The sequence below is a fragment of the Gymnoscopelus braueri genome (genome assembly GCF_963280865.1).
Source record: "Gymnoscopelus braueri genome assembly, chromosome: 12".
NCBI lineage: Eukaryota > Metazoa > Chordata > Actinopteri > Myctophiformes > Myctophidae > Gymnoscopelus > Gymnoscopelus braueri.
The window spans coordinates 32,666,138-32,679,412 of record NC_137614.1 but is presented as its reverse complement, the minus strand read 5'-3'; the positions used below and the strand labels follow the sequence as shown (position 1 = coordinate 32,679,412).

The 13,275-nt window shown below is 42.4% G+C and overlaps 1 protein-coding gene across 3 annotated transcripts in view; it reads left to right on the top strand.

Moving 5' to 3' along the window:
• cep104 (centrosomal protein 104) overlaps positions 1-13,275 on the top strand; it is a 51,058-nt gene that overhangs the window by 22,100 nt on the left and 15,683 nt on the right. For all 3 annotated transcript variants that reach the window (XM_080443701.1, XM_080443702.1, XM_080443700.1), the window contains 3 exons: positions 754-927; positions 5,002-5,178; positions 11,147-11,350. In XM_080443701.1, the coding sequence (XP_080299827.1) occupies positions 754-927; positions 5,002-5,178; positions 11,147-11,350 (555 nt within the window). The remainder of the gene's footprint in view (positions 1-753; positions 928-5,001; positions 5,179-11,146; positions 11,351-13,275) is intronic.

Below are 13,275 nucleotides of genomic sequence, written 5' to 3'. Positions count from 1 at the left end.
CTTAATTGAAAAGAGGTCATTGTTAGTAATACTCTCCAGAGGAAGCCTGTCAGATATTTTAACCTATGTTAGTGTCGGAGTCTTTGATTAATAATGTTCCCTGGATTCCTGTTACAAGCAGAACCTAGAGGGTTACTGGTAACACACACACCCCCCCCCAAAAAAAACACACACACGCCCTTTACAATGTTTCCCCTGTCCCATATGTAAGCCCCACTCCCTCTCCTAGCGTTAGCTTCCTTAAACAAACATTATGTGACAAGGATGCCCTTATAACCCTTTGCTACAAGCCTTGTACAGCTTGTATGCTAATGAAAAAAGTCCCGCAATAATCTGTGTGATTTATTTTCCTAGCCATACCAATAAATTGCTGAATTAACTAGCTGTTACAGAAACTGCACTAAATCTGGTTCATGTTAATAAAGGTGTCCTCCTAATTGACTAATATTCAAAAGCAGTCAAATTAAATAAAAAAAAGGTTGTCAGTTGTGATCAGTTGGCAACTTTTCCAGCACCTCAAATTCTGGGTAAGTGAGAAAGTTGTTTCTGTAGCAATTGTGTTTTGTTACAAAGCTTCAATACTTGACTGCAGGTGTCCATCCTCCATCTAGACTCATTGGCCAGCTGTGTAGAGTTCAGACCACACGTCTCCAACTCTAACCTCCCCGCTAATTGACTTCACCCTCGTGCTAGATTTTTCTTGGAAAGTCAACTGAGCATTCCAATGAGCCTGTGGGTGCTCTTCCCCCTCAGGTTTTCCAAGCCTCTCTGAAGCTGCTGCGCTTGCTGCTGAGCCAGCTGATCCCAGGTCAGGGGCTGGGCCGGGCCGAAGTGAGCCACTGTCTGGAGCAGACGTGGCCCAACCTACTGGCCAGGAGTGGAGACAAAGCCAACCGCCTCAGGGCCACAGCCATCGCCTTCATTCTGGTACCGTACCGCATAGCTCCGGCAGGATTTTCACATGTCCATGTAACCCGTAATTTAAAGACACAAAATGATATTGTTCGCTGCTATGCTTTAACACCCAAGTATTGTCATTCACACTCTGCATTTTGCAGAGCCACATGAGGTACAATATATCAAAGGAAGAAGCTTACATACTGCACACTTAAATTAGCAGGCCAGGATGAACAGCAAGGCTGTAAATCAGGGATGGCAAACTCATTTTAGCTCAGGGGCCACATGGAGGAGGGCCAGAGGGCCAGAGGGCCGGAACCGGACCGGTACCGGACCGGTACCGGACCGGTAAAATCATGGCATAATAACTAATAATAACAATAACAACAACTTCAGATAGTTTTCTTTGTTTACTTTACTTAGTCTTAGTTAGTACAAGCACATTCTGAAAATGTAAACTTCACAAATAGGGATGGCCAAATGGAGACATTTTATTAACCGTTTACCGTTAGGCCTTACCGATTAATTAATCGATAACCGTTAAGATTTTTTTGTTTTTGTTTTTTGTGCCAAAATACATTTTATTTCAAAGGGCCAAGTCTACACAGTTTGTTTTGTGTCTCCAGCAGAGTTTCTAGTGTCTCTATCTCTCTCTGGAAGAGGTTGCACATGAACTCTGCAGCCGCACTGAGGCGCTCCAACACAAACAATATCAATACAAAGACGAGGAAGAAGAAGAGGAAAGTGGAAGTTACGTGTGGTTGCAGGTGTAGACTTAGACAAAAAACTATTAAAACATTTTTGGCCAAAAAAAAAAAAAAAAAAAAAAAAACTTTTTTTTATTTTTTTATTTATTTGCAAAATCATCTCGCGGGCCGGATTAAACTAGTTAGCGGGCCTGATCCGGCCCGCGGGCCGTATGTTTGACATCCCTGCTGTAAATCCAGGGCGTGTCTTGTGGTAGTTGGGTGATTTGAATTTGTCGCCACATCAACTACCAGTTTGACTCAGGGCATTAGGGATTTGTGGTCAGGGCTTTGGGCAGGCCACACAGGTAACTTCAGAAGAAGCCGAAACGAGCGGGCACTGGCTGTGAAGAGAGGAAACCAGTTGGAGCCTTAAAGGGGAGGCGTTGGGTAAACAAGATTTGTCTGGACTTGGGTTGCATTTTACTGCTAATGTAATTTAAGTGCTGTATGAAACTGGTACTCCTGGTACTCCTCTCCATTTCCACCAGCTTTTTAATGTCGTGAAATAGCACACATTTCACCTCACATCGAGGGGATAAGCCCGCCCATGCCGACTGCACTGTAGACTGCATTTCTAGTTTAGCTATAGCTACAGCTACAATTTGGGTTGTGACTTGAGTGAAGCAAAATGACAATTAAACCTGGTCATTGGAAGTGTGCACTGTTGTTGGCTGTCAGACTGACTGAAAAAGCAGCTATTGTTGCCAGAAACTCCCTTGAGAGAAACAAGAGAGGGGGTGTGACCGGGAATACTGCCAGCCAATTGGAGTAAGAGGCACATGCTAAAATGACCCTCAAACGGCCTGTGTGAAACCAAGCACCTTTTGGTGACACCGAACAACCCATTATTTGCCTAATCAAGTAGAAAGATACTCCCCTTTAAAAATGGAAATACTATGTCTAATGACTAATAGGTGGAAGTTGTGTGTATCTTACAATCTTGGGGGGAGCGAGAAGGTATAATGTCAAGATAGTATAAGTATCATGTAAGATAGTAGGTCTGCTCCGGGCTGAGAGTGGGCCTTATTCAATGGCCACTTGATACCTCCAATGACATGTAGTACTTGCTCTGAAATGTCCACAATCCAAGCCACATTTATACAGAAGCATCTAATATGGGTTCAATAAGAGCCTGTTGGTTGGCAAATCATAGGAATTTAGAGTACTGAATGTGTCAAGATGCAACATTTCATTAACAACCTGCCTATTTTGGGCATCTCATTATTTATATAGGCACACATTTTCAAAAGATTCTCAAAAATGTAAACCATGTCACAGTGCTTGTACTGTATATCGGTTATATCAGCTATCTGTTGTACGATTAAGTACATAGACGGTTAATGTATGTTGCACTGCCGGGCACTGATGGTGCAAGAGCCATAACCTGTTAAAAAGCCTGTCAATGGAACCTAGCAAGTTCGCAATTTTGGGCGGGTCATGCATGATGTACTAAATTCTAAACCAGACTTCACACCCACATATTTCTCAGAAATGTGTCATTTTCCTTCTGTCGCTGTGTGTTATTCAAAGTGTTGTATACTAGGCATAAAAGAGGCCAAGGTCTCCTATGAAGGGAATTGGGTAGGTGCACGCGCACTGGTTGGCTCCTATTTGTGCACATACAGTACCTGTACATGCCTGGCTCCACAAGTGATAGTCTGATAGACGCACTGCATGCTGCACGGGCAGTACTCATTGCCAAAGAAAGGAGCACTGAATCGTCAGATGTTATGGATCGTCATGAAAGATGTACATTTGATCGAGAAGAGTCCTTTGCAAACACGTCTCTTCACTGCACTCTGTGCAGCTGGGGGAGAAAAGCACACCATCCTGTGGTCTGATGGCTTTCACGCAGAATAGTGTTATGTGTGTTGGAGTTATGCACACCTATTCTGGAATTTGTACTTCTCAAAGATTGCGCAAAGATGCCTTAAAATTCCAGTGATGATGTCTGGGTCATTAAACTTGCACTTGAACTGAACAGACTTAACAGTTCTGTGCAAGACCACAATACACAATGCACAATGACATCTATCTGTATCCCTGCTTCACCTCTCTATTTTATTTTTCGTCGTCAGTGTGCGCTCTGAGGGCTCCCAGACCGCAGCGCTGATTTATAATGTTCTGATTAGTAATGTGCTCGGAGCGTATTTCCGAATGCACCCAAAGTGAAACAGGCAGTAGGATGATCCATTGCTAAGGACTCACTGACCGCATCATCATGTGTCCTACTTAAGCTGCTGTAGGTCGAGTGACTTGTACTGTAGCTAGTAGGTACACAGGGAGCAGAGTTAGGAGATGTCTGAAGTGTTGTCATGTCCTACCACAACTCTCCAACAAGCCCTGGGTTGTAGTCAGCCTGGGGCTGTTTAGACTACCTCCTCTGAGCCTGCGAAACAGGCACACTGTGTGTGTGTGTGTGTGTGTGTGTGAGACCTTCAGCACGAAAAGGTGTGGGAAGTTTGCATAAAGTTATTTAGCCACCATGCATACTTGATATGCGATAGTTATACAACTGTGGTGCACCGAAAAGTGCCGATCTACATGAGCCTGTAGATCGGCTAATTACGGCATGATATGACTATTCTGCGTGAATATGTGAGAGATGAACAGATGAACAGCTGGAATGCTTTGCCCGTTGCTATTTGTGTGTGTGTGTGTTTAGGTGAGTACAGTGGGAAATGGAGGGCGTCTGTCTCTGTTAGCCGCTGATTCAATGACAGTTGGACCAGAGCTATCTCAGGGCCGTGCCATGTGACTCAACCTTGTTAAGTCACTGCCCGTCCCCTCTGGAGCCATTAAAGAGCTAGCTGTGATGGAACGTCCAGAGCAATGAATGGCCCTTTGTTAGACGAGGCAAAGTTGTGTTTGATTATTGCTGCACACGCAAACATCCCTCTTTCCTGACAATTCAAGGACTTCATAAAAAGAAAGACCCTGGATTGGACTGAAGTGTGTATGCCCCCCCCCCCCCCCCCCCCCCACACACACACACACACACACACACACACACACACACACACACACACATTCCATCACTGTGATAAAATGGCAAAAGGAAGAATTTCCACGAAGCTTCTTTGTCACACTTGAATTGTTCCTACTTACAACACTCTGTCAGGATTTGTGTCTGGGCCAAAGGCTGGTGTTGAATGACAAATCATAGCATCACACTTGATTGACTTGTCATTTAAAAATGTCTGACAATAGGTATGGTGTTTGGGTACATAGTCAATATGGTCTAGCTTGATGACAAATAAAAATGCAGCAGTGTTTATAATTTGACATTTGGTTCCTTGTCACAACAAAGTAATGATTTTAATGGTGTATTGTATCCCGACTGTTCCTGACACAGGAAATTGCTCTTCTGAAAGAGGTGCGGGCGTTGCAGTTAATCCCTGGCGAACTCGTCAAGCCATTCAAGTCCAACTTCCCCACACGCCTGGCCCTGAGCCGCGCCGAGCTGCTTGAGAAGTTGCTGGCTGAGGTGGGCACAGACAACTCTGCCTTCACCCTGGACAACATTATGAAGGTAAGGAGCTAAAAAATAATCACGGTCAGTTGTACTGTTGAGGAAGACAGTCTTTAAAGTCCCAGACTCCTGTATGTTTAGCATTTTTCATGTGTTTTCCTGTGCCACCCTGTAATGCTATATGATGATGCCAGAGGCACTATTAATTTTTTTTTGGACAAATGAATGCTTTCTCAGTGTGAAGTAAAAAATCCAAAGCTCTGTGTGAGATGGTATTTGGCTAAAAGTGAAGTGCCATTACCCCTGCTGACTTCACCACTTTGATTCGACCGTGAGAATCGGCCTGCCAGTTGGCCTAGTTGCCATAGCGTTGCTCAGGCGTGACGTACGACTTCAAACTACAACCCTGCATGCTGTTTGGTGGGATAATTAGGGAGAATGAGAGCAGAATCTCTACAGGCCCTTGACGTGTGTTACACTGGAATTATTAACTTATCGAATTCTGTGATTCCACAGGTTGCAGTAGCTCCATAGCATAGTAGTGTGTCTATTTTTTGCTCAACAAGCTAAGTGTCTATTTTTTGCTCAACAAGCTAAGTTGTTAGGCAGTTGCCTAGCCTATTAGGCAAGGCAAGTTTATTTGTATAGCACGAGTAAAATTACAGTGCAGAAACAACAACAACACATCTTAGGCTACATGAATGATGTAACATTTAGAAGGAACATAATAGTACTATTACTGAACTTGCATTTCAGTAACATAGACCTTGTCCTAAATCAAGCCAAAAGGTCCTTACACACCGGGGCGATTTTTTTCATGCGAATAATACGTATTTTTTTAAAACCTTATAAAGTCAATGCAAGCTTCCACACCAGTTTCGCGGAGCGAAAAAAAGCGTCTTTTAATAATTCGGAACGAGTCCGAATTTTGCGTATATTCGCATATTCGCCGGTGTGTAACCGCCTTTAAGGTCCTTACACACCGGGGGAGATTTTTTCATGCGAATAATATGTTTTTTTTTAAAAACCTTATGAAGTCAATGCAAGCTTCCGCATCAATTTCGCGGAGCGAAAAAGCGCCTTTTATTTTTTCGGACCGCATCCGAATTTTGCGTATATTCGCATAATCGCTGGTGTGTAATGACCTTAATGCTTACAATATTACCTAGCTTTCGTTTGCACAGCACCAAATACATGAATGTTTATACGAGCAGCAGCGCAATGAGTGGTAGCAGCAGGTAGACTCTCTGTTGCAATACCTTTCCGCAATCACACATTTACAATTGCTATCAAAGATTCATCTGATAAGTGACTGCCTGGCTGCCTGCCTATCTGTCTGTCTGTCTGTCTGTCTGTCTGTCTGTCTGTCTGTCTGTCTGTCTGTCTGTCTGTCTGAATGACCTCAATTCACTGGAATTTAACAGATCTCTCTCTAGTCTCTACTGTGCATCTAGTGACAACCACCCTTATCATTCAGCAAAGGGTCTACTCCCAATCTTCCATCATGTTGCTCACATTCTGGAACGCACAAACTGGTGGATACTGGCCTTATTTTCCATTGGTCCTGTGACCGCTCGCTAGCACATAGCAATAAATACATCGCCAGGTTTGTTATTCCATTTGAATGACAGGCACCTACCAAGCAGTTCATCGTTTCAGTTTGGCATAGTGAGCTCAACCTGGCTGAGGTGTAAATGCAGAGGGGCCGTTGAGGTTCCCTGGCTACCCGCCTGCAACCAGCCATTTCACCCAAACAGGTTGTTAAGAGCCGCCAGTCAGCTGAGGGAATTTGGTCACTCTTGGCATGTCCTCTGCCTTCTTCCAGTCTCCTTCCCTCCCTCGCTCACACTACCGTTTCCAGCAGTGACCTAGTATCTAAGTGCAAACTCTCCATACTGTTGACAGGGCGGGACAGGCCAGTGTGCTGTCTTGTCCCCTCTCTCTACGGTTTACGACCGGCCCTCCTCACCCAGCCCCTCTATTCAGCCCTCTGTGGCCTTTATTGGTGAGGGCAAATTGTTAGGTGCCTCCGAGTTCCCCCTCGCTCCGAGGAGAAGAGAAGCCACACACAGATGGTATTTGGTGGCCTGTGTTTGCATGTTTGTGCATGTTTGCGAGTACTTGGCGCCCCGGCCCCTTTGTGCCGGTTGCCTGTCGTGTTTGCAGGGAAAATGTTTCCTGTCTGCGTTGAGATGTGACAGAAGGTCAATGATGCTGTCTTCCATGCCGGTGCCTCCTCTCCTAGCAGTCAAATTACTTTGGTTAAACAGCTTAATTAGAAACCTCTGTGACTGAGACGTCACCTAGTTGCAATGTGTCATCGTAGTACATGCTAAAGTAGCACTATGGGAGATTTCATCTGACTTGAGTTTAACCCTACTTTTAACCTAAAATCCTCAAAACATTGGCTTTCAGAAAAGTCTATTTTATCATTGTATTGCACACATTGGATAGTTGAATAGTCTTTTTGAGTAAATCAAGCTAAACCTGATGGTTTTATGGTCACAAAGCGACAAAGACCATATCCAGGGAGATTCAGAGAGGGAATTGCCAAGCCCTAGTTTGTCTACCAGCTCAAAGGGTTTAATATTGCCACTGAACTCCAGGCTCCATAATTATGCAAACTCAGATCTAACTTAACTCTCTCAGTGCCAAGAGTATTTTCATAAAGTACTCCCCCAGTGCCAGAAATTTGCGTTTTTTTTTATTTTTAAATTTTGTAATTTTTCATTCAAATAAATAATCTGATTGGGTTTTTAAACCCATAATACAGTTCTACCAGTAGAGAGCAACAAATCGACACATTGATGACCTCGCTGGCTCACTCGCCCCCTCCCAAACAGGCTTACGTCACATCCGGTCACAACCGGATGTTGACATTTTCGACAATCGTTGATCGGGCTAAATTACGATGCGATACACGACTACGATGACTGATCGTCACCCAGACCAAAGAGAGTAGACGTGGACCTCTCCGTTCTTTTTTTATACCGTGTGAAAAACCGTGACTTTCCCTATTCTGGCCAAAAATGACCGCGGGAAAAAAAAAGAGAACCGGAAACGGAATCTGCGTCATGAAACCGGAACCCAATGAGTCTGAAGGAGTCAGGAAGCGAAAGTGATCATGAAAAATAAACAGAATAGCGCGACCACAGTCAAAAGTGAAAACTCTGGATTTCTCGTGCTGGCACGGAGGGTACTCGGGAAAAACTCGGGATATCTCGGGGCGTGGCACTGAGAGAGTTAAGAAAACAAACAAAACAAAAAGAAAAGCTCTATGTTCCGATAGTGATCATTGCTAGTATAGAATGTATGTTCAGTAACAGGTTCTCAAGAATCAAGGTTAATTTGTAATTACTCATACAGTTACAAGCAGGGAAATGCATGTTTGTGATGTACTCACAAAATACTGTGCCAGAACAACATAACAATAATAAATAAGAAGAAGCCTTCAGCTGTAGCAACATCAGCAGCGTAACACAATAAAGGGAGAGAAAGAAAAAAAGTATACATTTGCAAAATAAGCCATAACCATATTATGTGCAGAAACCTTGAATATACTATAGCAGCAATAGTAACAGTTACCTTGTATTTTATACTATAGCAGCAGTAGTAATATCAGTATACAGTAATTATGTACAAGATACCTTGCTGTATATACTATAGCAGCATTAGCAATATCCTGTATTTTATACTATAACAGCAGTAGTGACATCAACATAACATATGACCGTGTTTAAAGAAAATGTGCAAAGGCAAGGCATGGCCACGTGTACTTTATGTACATTGTGCAATTTTGGGAAAATTATACAGGAGTGACTACAGTTCCTAGTGCCAACCTACTTTATGTTTTATTCAGTTTTTTCGTTTCTTTGCCTTGTTTTAGTTTTTTTCCCTTTTTTTGCCTCTTGTTTATGGCTCTCAAGCGCTTGCCAGTCCACGTAATCTCAAACAGTCTGTATCCGGGGTGTTGCTTGTTTTTCCAGCTATTTAGTAACCAGAAAATACATTTTCAGGTCAGGATACCAATTTGATCAAATCAGGAGAGCGAACCCCTCAAAAATGTTGTTGTTTCATCGCTTCAAATTTCACTTGTTTAAATAAACTGTATCCTGTATGAGTTCTCTTTCCTGATTGGATGAAATTGGTTTCCCAACCTGAAAATGTATTTGGTTTACTAAAGAGCTGGAGAGACGGGAGACATTTTGAAGGAGAAAAAGCACAGGTATAGGCACAAAAGAATCACATTGATTGATAGTCAAAACCAATACAAATGAAATGTATACCTGTTAGCTGCCACTGGCTAGGGCACGAAAAGGCAAAAACTCAATTACACCAATCCAACACATAAACATTACAACTAAATTAATAAATTAACAATTCATTAATCTATTAAACTATTAAACACTAATTTTAACAAAAAAATATCACTTAACTTTACTTCAGAGAGTGTGCAAATGGAACCAAATGGATCCTCATGGGTCCATTTGTTTGCATTTGTACACTCGCAGAGTTTGAATTGAACACAGAGGATTTTACTGTGTAAAGTGGGACGTTAACAACAGGATTACATGGTACCACAACAAAGAGTCTTAAAGGTGCACGCAACTAAGCAAATTACAGGCCGGGCTTTGTAAACGTAAAAAAACTGGTCATAGGTCATTTAGGCCTAGTATCTTTAAAAAAAAAGAAAGAAAAAACAAACAAAAAAACCCTGCTGGTGTCTGTTTTCACCTTCTCTTCATTCATCGCTGATGTTAGCCTAGCTTCGGTTTGGACATTTTTCCCTTACCCTCCTCTGTTACCTGGGTGATTTGCCAGGAGGTGGAAGAGGTGATTGAATTTCTTGTAATTAAACTGAGGAGCGGCCAGGAGAGACAACGGAGAATAATGGCGGCCTCTCCTTCAGCCCATCGAGCGAGAGATGGGTGGCCTTTGTGAGCAGCGTACACAGGACGTTAATACTCTCCATTGTTGTCATTACTTTCTCCCTAGACAATACGTTAGGTAATAGTCTCCCTTTACATCACAGTATGCGTGGCTCTCACAGGGACTTGGCGGAAAAAAGTTCAGGAGCTATAATGATTGTAATGATGATACTGAAGTATTTCTTGTTTTTTTCGCTAAGTACCAGTTTTTATAACCACTTTGTAGGTGCCATTTAGCCAAAGGGTCAAGGTCAGTGAAGTGTTTTATTTAGCAAATGCACAGTATAACACTGGGTCATTCTGAACAGTGTAATATTTCTCTCTCAACATAGCAAGCAAACAATACATAGAATTAAGGTAAGAACAATTATTAACAAAACACTACGTATTGAATGTGGAGCCATTGTCAAGTTGGCTCTTAAATGGGAAATGCCATGATGATTGAAACATTCATTAAACTTTTTACGCCATTGGGTGGTCAGTTAATTGGTCAGCCCGTCCAACGCTTTTTACTTCCAAACAAGATGTCTTGAAGGCGACTGGCTGGATTGCCACGGAATTTGTTCCCAGAAGGATGGACCCTACTGATTTTGGCGACCCCACTCTGTCTTTCCCCTACGCCAAAATGTCATCTTGCACACAATATATCTCAAAATCTAACGGATTGAAACTTGATGAGAACATCCATGCTCCCCTGAGGAGGAACCTTAGTAATTTGAGTGATCCCATTCCTTTCCAATAGCACCAACCACAGGCCAATATGGCAATTTTGCATAAAAATATCTCATAATCTGATGGACAGGTGGGCAAAGACGGCAAATGGGCTTACTGATTTTGGTGACCTCGCGGGCTTTCCTTCAGCACCATCCTTAGGCTAAAGGCCACTTGTTTTACTTTTTAAATGCACTTTGTAATGGTAATTTAATTATGGTACTTTATTTTTTCATTTAAAGGCTTTTGCCTATGTCTATACACACTACAGTATGTTTAATCCTTCTGTGAATACAATATATCCACCCGCCCTAATTCTGGCACCAATAATATTTTTTAATTTTGACTATCAATGGTGATGCTAACTCTGTTCTGTGTCCTGGTGTCAGTTCTGTACAGGGGCGCTGGAGCACAGCGCATCATCTGAGGTGAGAGAGCTTGCCGTGCGCATCATCTTAGCCATGTATCAGCAGCACAAAAGTGCAGTCCTCCGCTACCTCCCACCAAATGATGCAGCCACACGGAGGAACATCCTCTACAAAAACATCTTTGATGGCTTTGCCAGGATTGATGGAAAACCAGTTGAGACCCAGGCAAGAAGTGGAGTTGTATTATTTATTAAGAAATTGTTATTGTTATTTATGTTTTATTATTATATTAATTGCCTTGACACAGGGGTGTTTGTAATATTTCTCTCTGAACTTGATAAGTGACAATACGTAGAAGGTAAGAACAATAGTAAAACAAAAAACGTAAGTATTGAATGCGAAGCCTTTGTGAAGTTAGCTCTTACATGGGAAATGCCCCAGACTGAAACGTCTGGCCCCAAAGGAGCCGTCTAGAACATGGATGAAAGTTAACCACATCAATTATGTGCTAGTTAGCTTGTACTCGTTTTGCTGCAGGCTGCACACATTATCATGATGACAATATCTGAAATTATATCCAATGTTATGTAAGCTAGTTGGACAAAAAAGCCCTAATCCCATTCACGGAGTGACAAACGAAGGCACTCAGAGTTTACGTCAGCAGATTATGCCATGTGCTGATGCTCAGTGTTGAGCTGAGACGTTTCTCACAGTTGTCCAGGGATGACAATCGTCATTTGTTACTGGCATCTTGTTGGCGCCCCAGTCAGCTCCCAGCCCCAGCTGTGTGCTGAGGATAAAGTACACAAAATCACATCACATCCTCTGGAGCCATCCAGCTCACAGAAATGATATAACTGCCAGGAACTGTGATGAGAGAGAAACAAAACGTGTAAAATGGTCTGCATTTCTTTAGCACATTTGGAGTCCGGGGACCCCCAGGGGTCCTTGAGGGGGTTCCACCAACAAAATGAGGAACAGTTTAACTATTTTTGAAAACTAAATTTTGAAAACTTTAAAAAACACAAATCTTCACTTATGGGGTTCCCTGGCACAAAATCTTTTCGGATGGGGGTCTGTGGCCAAAGTCTTTGATATGAAAATGTTTCAGAACCACAAAGTGCATTAAATTCACCCATTTGCACCCGATGGTGGAGGCAACCATACAGTTGCCATGGCACCAACCTGCTCATCAGGGGCAGTTAGGGGTTCAGTGTCTTGTTGCTGAAGGACACTTAATCACAATGAGAGGAGGAGCCAGGAATTGAACCAGGAACCTTTTGGTTCCCTGAAGACTGCCACTCAGAGGAGTTACGAGAAGGAAGAGAAGAGAAGGAAAGAAACAAGATCGTACACAATGAGTAAGACAGAGAAGTAGGTCATGTTTTGAAATTATAGCTGCTGGCAAGGAGAGACTAGTGAGAAAGCAATTTGGACAGTGAGGGGGATTGCATGACTGGCAAACTGATGGAATCTAGGGTTAATTGAATCTAGTCGATAAAAAAAAAATCAATTTAGTAAATGAAATAATCGTTGATTGAAATGGTCAAAAATGACAATATTCTTTTCAAAAATAGTGAAAAAAGCAGATCTACAAGCACACAATGCATCACGATGAGACTCATTGTAGATTGGCTATTATAATTTTTTGTCATTGTAAGACTAAGTATGAGATAGGACTTATGTGGTTAATCAGTCTAATCAATTACAAAAAATATTTTAGAATTTTTGGTTAATTCATATATACTAGACCATTCCCGTCGGGGGATATGAGCACCCACGCTTGTTTCACGGCTATGGCAACACGCACATGATTTGGCAACCCGGGAGCCATCGAACACAAAAACGCTAATAAACAGCTGACATTTGGGGAAAGCGAAAAACGGGCTTCGGTGTTCCGTGCACATGGTAATGGTCATCAATGGTTGTCTGCAAATGCAGATCAATTGCTCCAGCCACTGAGGAGAACGGGGCAGAAACGTTTTTGGGGCACGCACAGACAGAGCCTCACACAGAGCCACAGAGCTTTGTAGAATTATATAATTATTATTATAGGATGATAATATATACATGAAAATAAAAACATGCTTCTCAATTGTTCGATTAATCGTAAGTAATCGATAGAGTAATAGCTACAAAAGTAATTGATA